The 17,452-nt window shown below is 37.0% G+C and overlaps 1 protein-coding gene across 9 annotated transcripts in view; it reads right to left on the bottom strand.

Moving 5' to 3' along the window:
• Positions 1-15,826, bottom strand: part of BRMS1L (BRMS1 like transcriptional repressor) — a 36,638-nt gene extending 20,812 nt beyond the window's left edge. For all 9 annotated transcript variants that reach the window (XR_009264395.1, XR_009264391.1, XR_009264396.1 and 6 more), the window contains exons 1-4: positions 15,553-15,826; positions 12,214-12,304; positions 7,319-7,446; positions 5,186-5,265 (exon numbers count right to left, since the gene is read on the bottom strand). Coding sequence is in view for 3 of the 9 variants with exons in the window: in XM_058738834.1 (XP_058594817.1) it covers positions 5,186-5,265; positions 7,319-7,446; positions 12,214-12,304; positions 15,553-15,694 (441 nt within the window). In the remaining 6 variants the exon portion in view is untranslated. The remainder of the gene's footprint in view (positions 1-5,185; positions 5,266-7,318; positions 7,447-12,213; positions 12,305-15,552) is intronic.
• Positions 15,827-17,452: the final 1,626 nt, after the last annotated feature.

The following is a 17,452-nucleotide window of genomic DNA, read 5'->3' as shown; positions in this document are numbered from 1 at the left end:
AGGGGCGCCTGGGTGGCGCAGTCGGTTAAGCGTCCGACTTCAGCCAGGTCACGATCTCGCGGTCCGTGAGTTCGAGCCCCGCGTCAGGCTCTGGGCTGATGGCTCAGAGCCTGGAGCCTGTTTCCGATTCTGTGTCTCCCTCTCTCTGGCCCTCCCCCGTTCATGCTATGTCTCTCTCTGTCCCAAAAATAAAAAAATAAAAAAAATAAAAAAAAAAAAACGTTGAAAGAAAAAAAATAAAATAAAAATTAGGACTTGAATAGACCTTTCTCCAAAGAAGACATACAAATGGCCAAGAAGTACATGAAAAGATGTTCAACATCACTAATCATCAGAAAGACGCAAATTAAAATCAGTGTGCTATCACTTCACACCTGTTAGTATGGCTGTTACCCAAAAACCAAAAGATAAGTGTTGGTAAGGATATGGAGAAATTGGAACCCTTGTGCAGATGGCAGAATTATAAAATAGTGTGGTCACTATGGAAAACAGTATGGAAGTTCCCTAAAAAATTAAAAATAGAACGAAATGATCCAGCAATTCTACTTCTGAGTATACTCCCAAAAGAACTGAAATCAGGATCTCAAAGAGATTTGCACTCCCATGTTCATTTCAGCACTATTCACAATGGCCAAGATGTGGAAAACAACCTAAATGTACATTGAAGGATGAATGTGTAAAGAAAATATGATATATACATACAATGAAATATTATTCAGTCAAAAAAATTAGAACATCCAGGGACGTCTGACTCTTACCTTGGTTCAGCTCATGATCTCACAGTTCCAGAGATCAAGCCACACATCTGGCTCTGCTCTGACAGCAAAGAGCCTTCTTGGGATATTCTCTCTCTCTCCCTCTCTCTCTCTCTCTCTCCTCTCTCTCTCTCTCTCTCTGCCTCTCCTCCGCTCACACTCTTTCTCTCTTTCTCAAAATAAATAAACATTTTTTAAAAATTACGAAGTCCTGCCATGTGCTACAACATGGATCAACCCTGAGGATAATATACTAAATGAAATAAGCCAGTCACATACAGACAGGTATTGCATGATACCACTTATATAAGATATACAAACTAGTCAAACACGTAGAAGCAGAGAGTAGAATGGTGGTTGCCAAAGGCTAGGGGAAAGGGGACATGGAGAGTTGCTGTTCAATGGGTATAAAGTTTCAGTTATACATCATGATTAAGTTCTAGAGATCTGTTGTACAAAAAGTGTGCCTATAGTTAAAAATATTGTATTACACACTCGATATTTGTTAATAGGATACATCTCATATTAAGTGTTCTTAACCACAGTTAAAAAAAATTTTTTTAAGAAGAAAAAAGAAAAAGATAAAAGAAATTCCACAGGAGATAAGTTTCAGCCGGGAGCTCTGGAATCATGAGCATTCAGTCCCCAGGACTGTACCATCCTTTTTGATCAAAGGAATCCACAACAGTGGACATGCATTGTGGGGCATCTCATTATCAGTACCTTTGGCCTCCAGATCTGAAATGGTGAATGACTTTACTACTGTGAAAAGAACAGTATGTGGATTTTCTTAGGGCATAAAGAAGAAAACTAATAATAATAAAAAAACAATAAAGGAGGTATTAACAAATCCACCATCACACGGAGAATTCTAACACACCTCCTTCAGTAACGGAAAGATGAAGCAGACAAAAAATTAGGATAAGTCCATACATAAATAAATGAACGGAAAGTGTTATGAGGAATAAGATACTCGCACAAAGTATTTCTCCCCAAAGTACTTATTAATCACAATAAGTAAAAAAAGTAAGTTTACTTAGAGAAACTTGGAAGACACCACCAAAGTCAAGTGATCAAAGTGTACATCACCAATAATGGTACATGTCAAAATTGTGTGCTACCTAATAGAATTCAGTGAAAAAAACACATCACTATTGTGATATTCTTACTGAGAGGCAAAACCCAACTCTAATCATGAAGAAAAAGCAGACCAATTCAAAACTGACATTCTATATAATAACTGGACTGAAATTTTCAAATTTGTAAAGACCATGAAAGTCAAGGAAAGACTGAAGAATTGTTCTACATGGAAGGAAACAAGACATGACAACTAAATGCAAAGACAAAGACAAGTGATCCGAACTGGATCTCTTTGCTCTAAAGGGTATTGTTGGGACAACGGCTGAAACTTAAATGGGGTCTGAGGATTAGACAGTAATAATGTATCAGTGTACATTTCCTGATTTTGATGATTATAGTATCGTTATACAGGAGAGTGTCCTTCATTTGTTGTATTCAGGGGTGATGGTGCATTATGTTGCCAACTCATTGTCATCTTCATCAGAAAAGTTCTTTTGTACTTTCTTGCAACTTTTCTATAAGTATGAGGCTGTTTAAAAATATACAAAGACAAGATGTACTAAGCACCCATGGAACTGATGAATGCAATCTTAACTATATATTTCCATGGAAGAGAAAAATATGGGATATTCCTAACTCATTTTATGGATCTTGAGATCAAATCAAGGACAGTATGAGACTTAAAAATTAAGTCTCACTGATAAACATAGAAATGAAGCTTCTAAACAAAATATTAGCAAACTGAATCTGGTAATTCACAGTAAAAATAATTATTCCAGGAATCCAAGGATGGTTTAACATTAGAAAATACATTAAGAGCAAAAAACATGACTAATTCAACAGACGTAGACAAAGCCTTTAATACAATATAATAACTATCATGGTAAAAAAACAAAACAAAACAAAACAAAAAAAACCTTAGAAAATAAGAAATAAAAGTAAATTTCCTTAACTTGATAAAGAGTATTTACCAAAACCCAACAGTAAATATTGGAAAACCATAAGAAGCACTCCCTTAAAATCAAGAACCCAACCACAATCTGCTTTCACTGCTTCTAGTTTATGATGTTCTATCAGTGCCACTAAGACAAAACAAATAAGAGGAAGATCAGAATAGAAGAAACAAACTGCCATTATTAACAAATGACATTACTATCCACATGGAAAATCTAATGAGTTTGTAATTAAATTATTAGAATTAAGAAGAGAGGTAGATAAGGTTGGATATAATATCAATATACAAAATGATTTTTTATACAGCAGCAAGAAATAAAAAGTAAATTTTTTAAAAGATGTTACTAAACAAGAACAAAAAATTTTAACAATAACAAGTATAAGAAGAGCAAGGTAAAATTATCAGTTTATTGAACTACCAAGACTTACTAGACTGAAAGCAAGGTATTATGCTACCAGTGCAGAAGCAGTCAAACAGACAAATGAAACAAATTTAAATGGCTATAAACAGGGGTGTCTGGGTGGCTCAGTTGGTTAAGTGTCTGACTCTTGATTTCAGCTCAGGTCATGATCTCACAGTCTGTGAGATCAAGCCCTGTGCTGGACTCTGCACTGACAGTACGGAGCCTGCTTGGGATTCTCTCTCTCTCTTTCTCTTTCTCTATGCCACCCCTCCCCAAAATAAATAAATAAACATTAAAAAAAAAAAAAAAAAAACAGCTAGAAACACTGGCATATAAGTGGACATTTGATATAAAAAAGATGAAAAAAGATGGGGGAAAAGATGGAATTGCTGATTCCTGGTATAACAACAGAGTATGGAATAAACAGTGTGGACGTTACCTATCCATATGCAAAAACAAATTAGATGCATACTTTATACCACATGCAAAAATGAATTAGAGGTAGTCTAGCAATCTAAACGTTAAAAAGCAAAATTTCAACGTTTAAAAGCAAAATACATTTTTTTTTACTTCAAAATGGGAAAGACATAGAAAGCACATATCATAAAGTAAAGATGATAAATTCAGCTACATTAAAATGTAAAACGTTTGTTCACCAAGTTATCAAAAAGAGTGAAAAGACATTCCATTGCCTGGGTAAAAATATTTGCAAAGCACATAACCAGCAAAGCATTTATATCCAGAATATATAAAGAACCTCTACAGTTGATGAGGAAAACACTAACAGCCCAACATAAAGGCAAAAGATATGAACAGGCACTTCTTAGGAAAACAAATCCAAGCAGCCAGTAAACATCAAAAAGATGTTTCATCTCAGCTGTAATCAAGAAAATGAGGGATGCCTGGGTGGCTCAGTGGGTTGTCTGACTGGATCAGGTCATGTTCTCACAGTTCATCAGTTCAAGCCCTGCATAGGGCTCTGTGCTGACAGCTCAGAGCCTGGAGCCTCCTTGAGATTCTGTGTCTCCCTCTCTCTCTGTCCTCTCTCTCTCTCTCTCTCAAAAATAAATTAAATAAATAAATAAATAAACAAATAAATAAATAAATGAATGAATAAAATGAAACACATTCCATCATTTTTTTAATCTACTCTTAATATTTTAATAATTTACAAAGATAGAATAAAATAATAAAAGATAAGAATGATGACAGAATTTGTTATCTTATTTCCACTAATGTATTTATGATCTTACCTATGTTATATGAAAAGTTATCTGCAAAATGAGCACTAGTTTTAAACACTATCCAAAGAGACTTTCTCCACAGAGAAAAATACATCTATTTTTTCCCCATAAATAGAGAATTCTGTCCTAAGATGAGGAAATAGATCTAGAGAGTCAAATTAATAATAAGCCCAACATTCCAACTGTACCACTAGATTCACACTTTTTTAGTCTAAACTTGAATATTATACTAATTACACTAATATTTTCAGCAATGCCAAATGACATGATCATGACAAAGTCTTTTTAAGGTAACAGTTGCAAAACTTCTAAAATTATCTCCCTTCATTCTTTTCTATGGTCCCTTCTTTGTGTCCTATTTACAATACAGCTTCTGCTGCACTTGTATTAAAAAAAAAAATCAGGGGCGCCTGGGTGGCGCAGTCGGTTAAGCGTCCGACTTCAGCCAGGTCACGATCTCGCGGTCCGTGAGTTCGAGCCCCGCATCGGGCTCTGGGCTGATGCTCGGAGCCTGGAGCCTGTTTCCGATTCTGTGTCTCCCTCTCTCTCTGCCCCACCCCCGTTCATGCTCTGTCTCTCTCTGTCCCAAAAATAAATTAAAAAAAAAAAAAAAAAAAAAAAATCATACAAGTGATAAACTAAAGCACAATTTAATTTTGTTTCACTTATTTTATTTACTTTACCTACCACACTCAGAAAGACTTGAAGGGTTGAAATTAGATTAAAAGTAAAAGTAAAATAACAGTACCTCACAATGCTGGCGAGAGGCTTGAATTTCACATTCATATTTGTTCTTTACAGATTCTAAGCAGAGCTCTCTATAGATTCCTGCAACCAAACACAATTACTCTGATTACGTTAGCATTAATGAGTTTTGTTAACACTTCCCTACAGGAATTCTGTCCAACTGTATTTTATAAGATGAGTCAGGAAGAAACTGACAAGTGATTCTAACTTAATCTTTAAAAATTGAAAATAAAAAGGCTCAGTTAAAATCCATATCAAAGCAGCCTAGAGAATTAAGAATTTAAGAGCGAGGAAAAAACAACACTGCAAATTTTAGTTCTTACTCCATTCTTCTAAAGAATACTCCTAAAATGTTTGATAGAGAATGAGAAAAATGAAAGTAAAACTCCTTTCCTATCAAAAGTAACCTCTCAGGACTCATAATGGAAATAGTCAATAAACTCTGGTTTCATTAATCACATATTTTCCAAGTAACAAGTGGATACCATAACCAACAAAACCACTATTTTTTTTAATTATTATTTTCAGAGTCCAAACCTTCCAAAAGGATTAATGTATAAACTGATACAACAAAATGTATAAACTGATAATGATGTTTGAGTGCTCCTGATTCTTCTAGAGAATGGATGCTCAAGAGAGTTTCACTTCAAGCTACCTGAAAGCAATAGTATGAAACAATAGTGCAAAATAGTATAAAATGTGGCGTGCAAATACACCATCACAAAAATGGCAAACAAAGGCTCTAGATGTATACACCAAACTCAGTCCCATAGTTGACCCTAGAAATGTGATTCTTTCTTATACAGTAAAGGCATGGGACAGATATCTGGAACTGTGCCATTAGCAACACATTCACACACACAATATTCTCTGTACAAGAGGCCACATAGTAGAAAAGTGAATAACTGATTCAAGTAATTCTTCCTAAACATCCAGTAAGTCTCACTTAGTTGTTGTTTTTTTTTTTTTACTATCTTCTTTTAACCTCTTTTTTTTTCACTTTTATTTTGCAATGAATATAGACTGACAAAATGTTGCCAACTTAATATAGTACAGGTAGTTCCCTTGGACCTTTCACTCAGTTTTCCCCATGATAATATCTTACATAATTAGAGTACAATATCAAAGCCAAGACATTGACATTCATACAATCCATACACTATTCAGATTTCACCAGCTTTGTATGCACTTAGTTACTTGAGTATGTATGGGTATAGCTTTATGCATCACTTAGTTCTTTTAGAATGTCAAAGAAAATTAAGGACTTGTTTACTTTTCAGAGTGTGGTAAGCCAACTTGTAAAAATAGCAAGTTAAGTATCATATCATCTACATATTCAATATTAAGCATTCAAGAATAAAATTTGGTTTAAGGTAGAAATAATACAAAAAGAACCTATTATGAACAATGCTTTAGGTATTACATAATAGGTACAGGAGGATCAATTAGTGTCCCCCAAAAAGAAAAAAAAATCAGCACCTCCATTAGTTAAAATTCAGTTTTAGTCCAACTATGAAAAAACATAAGTGATCTTCAAACAGATGTATCCTTTGTCATGTGTGCTAGGACACAATTCTGAGGCTGGATTCCAATAATAACAAAAGACTGAAATTTAACCATACAAGTATAGTATATTTTCATTTATTCATAGCCACAAATCAGTGACCAAACTTATCAAAATAATAAATTATCATTAAATTACAGAGTTGAAGACTAATTCCCTATTCCATAACATCCTGATCAAACGTTTTGTCGATGTTTTTATAAATAAAAAAATCCTTGTCACTCCTATAGATGAAAAGTACTAAGAGTACTAAGTTGAAACTTAATTTAGGTAACAGGAAAATTCAACTGAAAAACTAACAGTTGCTCTTAATAAAAGTATCATGTCTCTAATTGTTTCACATGTGGAAGTATCGTCTCAACAACACTGCTAGCAATCTGATATCCCACAGCAGCAGAGGAAAGCAAGAGGCATTTAATAAATGATTGTGGGCTGATTGAGTGAAATGCTCTGTTCACTGTAAATATATTTGTGATTTCACTAACAAGAAACACTCACTTGACAAACACCTTTTAAATCTAGTGAAGAGTTCATATTCTACTAAATGGAAAAGATGTTTCACTTTCCTACCTGCTACCTTTGTACGAATTTGCATATTTTCTTGTAAAGTTGCCAGTGGTTCCAAATATTCTGGTGCTTTTCCAGCTATGACTTCTTGTAGTTTTGCATCCACCTGACTTAATCGTTCTTTATAAAGTCTTAACAAAGCAAAAATTAAAATATTAATTTTAAAAGCCCAACAAAGGCTAACATACCATTTTAAACATTATCTCTTCCTAATATCATTCATATTCTAATAACCTACCAAGTGTATTTTTTTCTTGATCTTAAGTGAAAAACTCAGTTACATTACTTGACTTTATGCACATAATCACAAAGTAGATTTTATATTTAGATATATCATTCTTCAATAATTAACTCAGTACAAAAAATACAACTAAGCTACTACTTTTTTGCACTCTACATGTTTGGTTTTGTTTTAACTGCAGAACAATAAATCAATTCAAGGAGAAAAGGTTATTTAAAACACTTTTAAAAGAAACAAAAGAAATCGGGGCGCCTGGGTGGCTCAGTTGGTTAGGCATCTGACTTTGGCTCAGGTCATGATCTCACAGGTTCCTGAGTTTGAACCCCGCGTTGGGCTCTGTGCTGACAGCTGAGAGCCTGGAGCCTGCTTCAGATTCTGTCTCTCTCTCTCTCTCTCTCTCTCTCTCTCTCAAAAATAAACATCTAGGGGCGCCTGGGTGGCGCAGTCGGTTAAGCGTCCGACTTCAGCCAGGTCACGATCTCGCGGTCCATGAGTTCGAGCCCCGCATCGGGCTCTGGGCTGATGGCTCGGAGCCTGGAGCCTGTTTCGGATTCTGTGTCTCCCTCTCTCTCTGCCCCTCCCCCGTTCATGCTCTGTCTCTCTCTGTCCCAAAAATAAAAAAAAAAAAAAAAAAAAAAAATAAACATCTAAAAAATTTTTTAAAAAACAAAGAAATCATTTTGAACACTTTAGATATAAACATTACTAGTTGTCAAAATAAAAAATTTCCTGGCTTCTCTCTACCTTTCCTGAAAAACAGTATTATAATATTCAGCCTACTTGGTTTTTAAAGAACAAAGAGAAAGTAGAGTGATGAAGGTAAAAACCAATGGCTACAGAACTTGTGTTCTGGCATACCCAGTTTGTCTGGACTGCAAATGAAGAAGGTATAACAAAATGGTTGCTCAGCGGATGCAGGAATGAAATATGGGGCTGGGAACCCCTGTTGCTGTATTTGTGAGTTTACATACAAATACTCTAATTTGCCAGCTGTCACACCTTTAACTTCACCTTGATTATCAATGACAGACAACTCAAAGTTTACTTCTGGCAATAATCCTACAGGATAGAACTCTTTTTAAGGATGGATGTCTACATTGTCATTCTTTACAAAAGGCCCTTGTGATCCTGGCTTTGTGCATTTCATAGATATCCTAAAAATTTCAAAGCAGGTTAACAATTTAAGATCATTTGTAAATTCTTTTTTTTGACATTCATTACTTTATCAAGGGTGAAGAATATGTCACAAGGATGGCATGTAGTAAGTTCTAAAAGAAACCACTGATTATGCTTGTAGGTGTTAGTATAACTAGCAGTTAGCTTTTGAAAACATTACAATACCTGGCTTTCATATAAAAACTATCTTTCTTCGTGAAAATATGAAGTGGGGGCACCTGGGTCCTTTAGTTGGTTAAGCATCCAACTCTTGATTTCAGCTCAGGTCATAATCTCACAGTTCATTAGACCGAGCCCCACACTGAGTGCAGAGCCTGCTTGGGATTCTCTCTCTCTCCCTCTCCTTCTGCCCCTCCCCAACTTGCTGTCATGCACGCTTCCACACACTTGCACATACTCTCTCAAAAATCAATAAACTTAGAAGATAAAGAAAATATAAACCAATACAATTAAGACAATCAGGGAGGGGGCTGGGAGGATGGGTTAAATAGGCAATAGGGATCAAGGAACCCACCTGTGATGAGCACCAGGCGATATATGGAATTATTGAATCACTATAGTGTAGACCTGAAACTAATATAACACTGTATAGTAACTAGAATTAAAATAGAAGCTTAAAAAAAAGACAAGAAAATCAATATTGAATGTCTATAATTGATCATTATAATTAGCATAAAGATTTGTATGATTTTGAAGTATTCGAGCAACTTTGAGTATTAATACAATAAATATTTTTCTAAACAAAAATGGAAAAATTATCTGAGTTAACTACCAAAATAATACATTATCATCTCTGGGTTAAATTTTTCTAAAACTCAAGATACAATGATAAATGAATGTGCAAAGTCAAAAAACTATAATGTGATAGCTATAGCTTTTGAAATCATAAATACAACTTCAGGCAAAATGCTAAAAATTCAATACAAATGATGAATGTACTGGAAAAACATCAGCCTTAAAATATCAATAAGGTATCCTGAATAGGTGAACAGTGTCTTGAATGAAGAGGCTATGTGAATTAACAATATTCAATTAACTACCCTTTTAAAAGAATAGATTCCTCAAAATCAGTATCATTTCAACAACCTTAAAATTCAAGTATAAACTCACCAAAGCCAAGAATCAGGAGTCCCTTAGCAGCAACCACAATACTATTCAGAGTAGAAGCCCAATTAATGTTTACTGGATACTGAACATTGAAATACATGAAAATTTGGGCAGTGTAAGTTCCTCTATCTTTTTTAATGAAGTGGAAGAACCTTCCACCAATATCCAAACTGCCAAATGGTGGATTTTCTGCCTTATGAAAGAAGTGCTATTATGCCCTCTGGTGCTAGAACAGGAGAAGCAGGAGAATTTGTTGATGTTGTTGTTATCATATCTCCCACCTCTTCTACATAGGATTTGAGACTGCTCACAGTACAACAGAATAAAAATAGCAACAATGCAATTGGGGCAGATTAAAAAAAAGATAATTATAAACCTGATGCAAGGATTATTTCTTTCTAAAACACATTTCTGAATACCAATTTCTTCTTTTTTTTAATGTTTATTTTTGAGAGAGAGAGACAGAGCATGAGAAGGGTAGGGGCAGAGAGAGAGGGAGACACAGAATCTAAAGCAGGCCCCAGGCTCCCAGCTGTCAGCAGAGAGCCTGATGCAGGGCTCGAACCCACAAACCGTTTAAGATCATGACCTGAGCCAAAGTTGGACACTTAACCAACTGAGCCAACCAGGCACCCCTGGATACCAATCTCTTGAGAAAGAATCCTATTAATAGTGGTAACAGGTCTACTATTAATATGTTTCTGAGATGAATGAGGCTGGTGGGAGAAATGGCTAGTAATGAGCCATGAAAATGCAAAATTCAAGGCAACTGCCAGCCCCAAGATGAGCAAGAGTAGGCTTAAAGACTGACTAGGTGCAAAGTTCTCCTTTGTAATATATTATATTAGAGCTTTACAGTACTTTTCATTTCTTGGATAACCATAAAATACACTTTAAAAGCTCAATAGGTGTATCTTAATTGTGTGAGAATTATTCATTCATGGATTACCAGTGCTAAAATATAAAAATACAAATTTGTTTCCTCTTTTCCAGAATGATTCTGGATGAACTCTCCATGTTGCCCAAATAATGGATCCCTTGGGGATCCAAACTGATTCAAATTTACAATCAATAATGTAAATCTTTAGAATAAAAAAATGATACCATGTTTTTTAAAGCCAAAGTTTTAAATTTTGGATTATTTATATCAATATGTTGCACTAGCTTGGAACATTTATATGTTCACCTCTCATACCAATGAAAGTTAAGACCAGAAATGTCATAAACAGCAGGATTCATTTGATAAACAAATCTGTCCCCTTTTAGTCTGGCAATTCCAGATATTAACCATGTTTTCATCTGTTCTCTGGGCCTCTCTAGGGAAGAGGTAAGAGAAAAGAATAAACAGCAAAATTATGAAGAATTAATGAACTGAAGAGCCAGCTTCCAAATAAATTAGGTGTCTATAGTCTCAGAAGTTTCTTTCATTTACAATTCCTAACACGTAGCTATACCCCATGACCTTGCCAGCAAGTTCTAAAGTAAAAGCTCACATTTAAGATTTTTTAAAAATATGTATCTGCATCTATTCTGTTCTCTCAAATCACTGGGGCCCATTCTTGTGTAACCAACTTCTCATAAGAGTTCTGGCATTATAAAGAGGGGGAGAAAACAGTATCTAATAAGCACCACTATGTGCCAGCCAAGACTAAGAATTTCACCTACTGCTCATACAATCCTAACAGTTCACGATAAAATAGCTACTATTACACCTTTTTAATCTGTGAAAAAAGCCTGGATTCAGAGCCTGTGCTCTTTCTACTCCCCTATATTTCCTCCAAAGTAATGCCTTAGTGGAAGGAATGTCACTAGGAAGTCACTAGTCACTAGTACTAGGAAGCAGAACTAGCTTACTTTATCACTTGCTGATGAACTATGGGCAAATCACTTCACTCCTCTGAGCATCAATTTTCTCACAGGTAAGGATGGATATCTGCCAACCTTACACAGTTGCTTCCAGAGGCAAACTAATGTGAAAACATGTATGTATTACCCAATGTTGATTAAAACAAAAATCACATGCCATTTTGGGGAAATATTCTGTTATTCTAAGATTTTTAAAAAGCTATCTTTATTCAATCATTTAACAAAGAAATGAAAGAAGCAAATTAGAACCAAGGGTCCAACCACCCAGGGAAAACATTTTAATTACCAACATCCACATAGAAACCTTATTATACACCCCCAAACCTGTCTCAAAACCCTTAGTTTAGTTAATGAGGTCTTCAGAAGGCAAATAGTTGAAGCCTCTTTTAGAATAGTCTCATAAAATACAAAAAGGAAAATAGTTCAGTGAATAGAATTTCTCTTGTGCCAGTATACATGTGACATGGTTGAGATTCAGTGACAATGACCTTCTGACATCACTACTTACTGATCCTTGAGATCGGTAAACTGTTTTTCTAGATTGGACATTTCATCTAAACATTCCATTCTTCTTCTTTCACAGTCTTCATCATCCATTTCTATTAATAAAAAGACAAATAGCAAAGAAAAAAATTAATTTTATGTTCCAAATTATCTGAATGTTAATTCAAACGGCTAAAGAAAAAAAAAGAAAGAAAAAAACTGTAATACGAAGTTAGATATGCAAGGCCTATATTAAGCCTTAAGAGAAAATTAATGTTTATCCAAAATAATTTCGACTAAAGGTTTTAACTTAAAATATAATTGAGAGTTAAAGCTATAACAATCTCTAGACCTTTTTGTTTTTATTCATTTTCAAATCACTTTAAACGGCTGACATCAAGCTTTACTCTTAAGTAATGAATCCATTTTTGGTTTATGTTCCTTCAACTCAACAGAACTTAAACACCAAAACGATTATGTCCATTAAAGGCTAATATTGCTCAAAAACACTTTTAGAATCCTTCTTTCAGAACTGCTTACATGACAGATTTGCCAGTTACAAAAGAAGAAAACTAATCTCATTCTGTTTACCACCAGATCTGTTGGTCTCTTACTCATATTCTCATTGTTCCCTCTCCCCAAATTACTGTAAGTGAGAAAGAGGAAAATGAAAAGAAAAAATAAGCAAAGTTTTGAAGGAAAGCAACTGTTAAATTACCAGCTATCTCCTATATTCCTTTATCTTCTATTTTTACATCGCATATATTTCAACATAAGTGAAATAAGCGAAGCGTAAAATGATCTGCATCTCGATCTTCATTAAATAAAGGTCAAGCTATGGTAAAGAGTTAAATACACCAAGGAACAATAGGGTTCATTTTTTTTAACTTTCCTAAAACAGATTAAAATTATTTCTGATTCTTAATAGCTTACTCCTGGGCTATTTAAAACTTGGTCACGCAAGATGACTCACTTCCCAGTATCTCTGGATAGTAGAGGTTTTTTTCTGTAGCTTTAGGACCTGCTCAGTACCAATGTTTGAGAAGAACAAAACTGGAAGTTTAACATGAAAGCCATTCAGCAGAAAAGAAATGCTTTCACAAGAAGCAAAACTGCATAATTTATTTAAATAGTTTCTTTGCGCTTAAAAAAATCTGACATAGGGGCGCCTGGGTGGCTCAGTCCGTTAAGCGGCCAACTTCGGCTCAGGTCATGATCTCGCGGTCCGTGAGTTCGAGCCCCGCGTGGGGCTCTGTACTGACTGCTCAGAGCCTGGAGCCTGTTTCGGATTCTGTGTCTCCCTCTGTCTCTGACCCTACCCCGTTCATGCTCTGTCTCTCTCTGTCTCAAAAATAAATAAAAATGTTAAAAAAAATAAATAAAGATGATACAACTGAAAAAAAAATCTGACATATAGTTCAAATTATTACATTCTTCACAAATTAAGTTGTCCATTATTTTCTGGGAAGGAATAAAAAATCAGTGAAAAATCACTGAGAATTTTAACAAATAGATGTCACTTTGTGAGATCTTCAGCTCTCATCAAAAAAACAACACTTGGAGATAAAATGTTTTACAAATCTAAAAAATGTGTTTACACACAGCCTAGGTGTTCTTTCTCTGTATTGCTCACTTTTGAAATCTCACCTACTTTCACGGCTAGACGGATGAATGACTTCCAAATCATGCTTCCTAGCCCAAGCAGGTCCCAATGCTACATTTCCATCTGTCAGTTGACACTCTGACTTAAATATACCACAAGCACCTCAAAAGCAACATGTCTGAAATACTCTATCTTCCACCTTCATCTCAAATATTTCACTTTTCTATTTCTATTCATGCTACCACCATCTCCTCGTATCTGGGGTTTTCCTCTTACCTTCACTCCTAAACTCGCATTCACCAATTGTGCATTGTGGTTTGTTTTTTTTTTTTTTCATTTTTGAAATCTTTTACATCTATACTTCTTTCTCATTCTCTAGCTCAAATCCTCCCAACAAAATCAGTTTCTCACTCTTTTGAATAAGCCTTAAACTCTAGCAGCCTTTGCATTTTTTTCTTACATTCCTCCCAATCCAACATTATCACCCCAATCCAAATTCTACCCATTCGTCAAGATAATTGAGGTAATCCCACCTTCTTCAACTAGCCTTTCCTGGCCACCCTATTCAGAAAAGATTTCCTCTGGTCTCTGAAATCCTATAGCATTGTTTACAGTTAAGTATTTATTTGGCAGTTTAATCAAGTTCTGGTTTATGACAACTGTTTAATTGAGAGCAGATCATAACTATTTATTTACACCTCACAGAGTAGTGTCCAGTGCATCTCAAGGAAGTCACTCATAAAGGCCTATTTGGAATGGCTAGTTTATTGACTGAAATTACGTACTTCCATGGAGATTTGCTTTTAAAGAGAAACCTGAAAAGAGGGTGTCCGGGCATCAACAGATTGTCATCAGTCCTTGCTTTACATAACCAATAATCAGGCCAAGACGAGAAAGTTTAAGTTTAATTCTCATCATATGGAAAGAAGAAAATCCAGGCTGGCATATATTCCATTTCTCTTTTTAATAACCATCCTGAAAGTGTGCAAAATCCATCTGTGGTGGTAATCTGCCCCCCCCAGTCCCCCAAAAAACCTACAAAAAACCTGAAACAGCCCCAAATTGGAAAAGATTACAAGAAAGAAAAGATTTGGAAAATTTCAGAGTTGCCCAATATCTGCCAGTTTATAAGTATATGAAGATCCAAAATCATCCCTGACGGGCTCTCAGTCTTGCAAAGTTCAGACAGATGCTGTAAATGGGACAGCTCCAAGTCGGCCCCCGCAAGAACGCTGATGTCAAGTGCTGACTGACAGGCTGAATTGGAAGCTGAGATTAACAAATTCTAAACCAGCCAAGAGCCGGCACAATTCTAACCGACCTCGGCCCTGACAACCCATGTTGAGAAGTAAGGGTTGGAAAGATGAAAAATAAGGAAAGAAGCCGGTGGTCTGGGGGTAAGAGGCATTTCCAGGGTCTCCCAGACAAGCTGCAAGGCATTCCCCACTTTGGTCGACAGCCGTGGGCACTGCCCAGAGGTCCCCAAGGCTGGTCCGACGGCGAGCAGGACTGCGCAGCGTCCGGGAGCTGGGCGAGCCCAGGCCCGCGCTGGGTCCCGCCCCGCCAGCAGGGACCTGCCTGGAGCCAGGCAGCGCCCCACGATGAGTCCGGGTGCTGCCGAGGGCCGGGAGCCAGTCTCCGCCCCTTCCCTCTCTCCCCGCCCAGCACTCCCAGCAGGACGCAGCTGTCCGGCGTGCGGAGAGCGGCCTGTCGTGCGCCGGGCGCAAGGACTCAGGGTCCCGGCCCCGGTGGGTTGCACACCTGAGCTATCTCCATCCTCGGAGACCGACGAGCTCTCCGTGTCCTCGTCCTCTGAGCTGCTCCCCTCATTTTCGGCGTAGTCCACCTCCATCTCATCGTGATGGTTCGTCTCCTTCTTATCCCCTCGGGAATGGACTGGCATTTTCCAGCCGCGCCGTCGCTTCCCACTCCCGGCGCCCAGCCCAGCCACCGCCGCTTCAATGAAGGGCGCGCCGAACGCCCCGACCCACCCAGCGGCCGAGCGCGTTCTGAACCCCCTCAGCTCCTCCCCGCCCCCGGCCCGAACCTCACAACCTAACCCGCAAGCTCTGCGCTGGGAGCTCTGCCATTGGTGGAGGCAGTCCTCGAGCCGGGTGGGGTGGAGCTTGCCCTGCTCGGGTACGGTTGGTTGCCCGTAATTACGGCGCGGCCCTGCAATGTTTGTCGGGAGTTGTAGTCCTTACTGCTTAGACCTGCAGGGGCTGCCGCCTTCCAAGCTTCAACAACCGCGATCATTTCTTGCCTGTGGACTTCAAGTCCCACAAGGCACGAAACCTGATAGACTCGATCGCAGTATATAAACTAAACAGAAACAGATTGTGTGAATTTGGTCTGTATTTATTCTTTTCCCGCCAAGTGATTGTCTGAGCTCCTTGGCTATCCAAGATGTTACTGTCAGATGTGAAAAGGTGTTTTGCCTGAGGGTTTTCCTCCTCGTCGAGCCTGGAGGAACTGGAGAAAAGTCTCTTATACCTAAGTACCTTTATTACTGCTAATAAGCTATTATATTTAATAACTGCAGACGATAACTTGCATTTTCTGTGTTGCACAAAAATCTTTAAATCGTTCTTGAAACGTTTGCAATCAATAAAAAAGAAGGAAAGGAAGTTTTATCTTGCCATTTTCATCTAGTATTTTTTGCATTCATTTTTTACTACTTATAGCCTGGAGATGACACCAGGCTTGATTTAACTTAAGTTTCCGATGGAAAACATACATATTTGACTCAGTGAAATGTTATATTTTCTCAATGATAGGTAAAATAGACAAGGAAGTCGCAATAAGTATCATAATCACGATAACTCATATTAATTGACTATTTTTACTCTGTGTTGGGTATCCTGGTAAGCTCTTTACATGAGTCATAATGAGTTCAATTCTCAATTTAATAGCCCTGAAGTAGGCGCTATTATTATCCCCATTTTACAGAGAAGGAAACTAAATTTTCAGACAAATCTAAAAACTGTATTTTAGCCACTCAAACTGTATTTTAGGAGACAGAGCTTCTTGTTGAAGTGGCAATTTGTTATTGAAATGTTTCATAGAATATTGTGGATTGTACAGTATTTGTTTCTAAAACAGGAGGTCCAAAGACATTTGAAAGAGGATGGCAAGGGTATCCAGGCATAATTGCATTAAAGTTGGATTTAGAACTTAATGACAAACCATTTCAAGTTCTATCCATTTCTACAGGGTAAGATACAAACTTTAGGGCTTTTATTGTCTAGTGTCAGCCTACTTCTCTCCTTCTTACTATATTCTCCAAATCTGAACTTTTCAGTTGCTAAACACACAAACTGTTTCCCATTTCATTGTCTTTGCACATCCTATTTTCCCTGCAATCCTCTTCTACTACTTTTCTTTTTCAAGTCTGCTTTCTTGACAACATGCATTACCAGCACAGCACCTCCACCATTCAGTATGCCCTCATGTTCCTTCAGACTGCTGCTGTACTCTGTACTTTGCAACTTTGTACTTGTTCTCCATCACACTGTATTGTGAATTGTTTAGAAGATGCATCTCACCTGTTGGATTGAGTTCCTTGAGAGCAGAAACTGCCTTAGTCTAGAATGCAATTTCAAAGGCATGCAGACACCAGGCAGGTAAAGTTTAAAGATGGAAACTGGAAGGGTATGAGTAC

This window comes from Neofelis nebulosa, chromosome 7 (genome assembly GCF_028018385.1).
Source record: "Neofelis nebulosa isolate mNeoNeb1 chromosome 7, mNeoNeb1.pri, whole genome shotgun sequence".
In the NCBI taxonomy this organism is placed as follows: Eukaryota; Metazoa; Chordata; class Mammalia; order Carnivora; family Felidae; genus Neofelis; species Neofelis nebulosa.
Note: the sequence above shows the minus strand (reverse complement) of the source record. Positions and strands in the feature narration are given on the sequence as shown.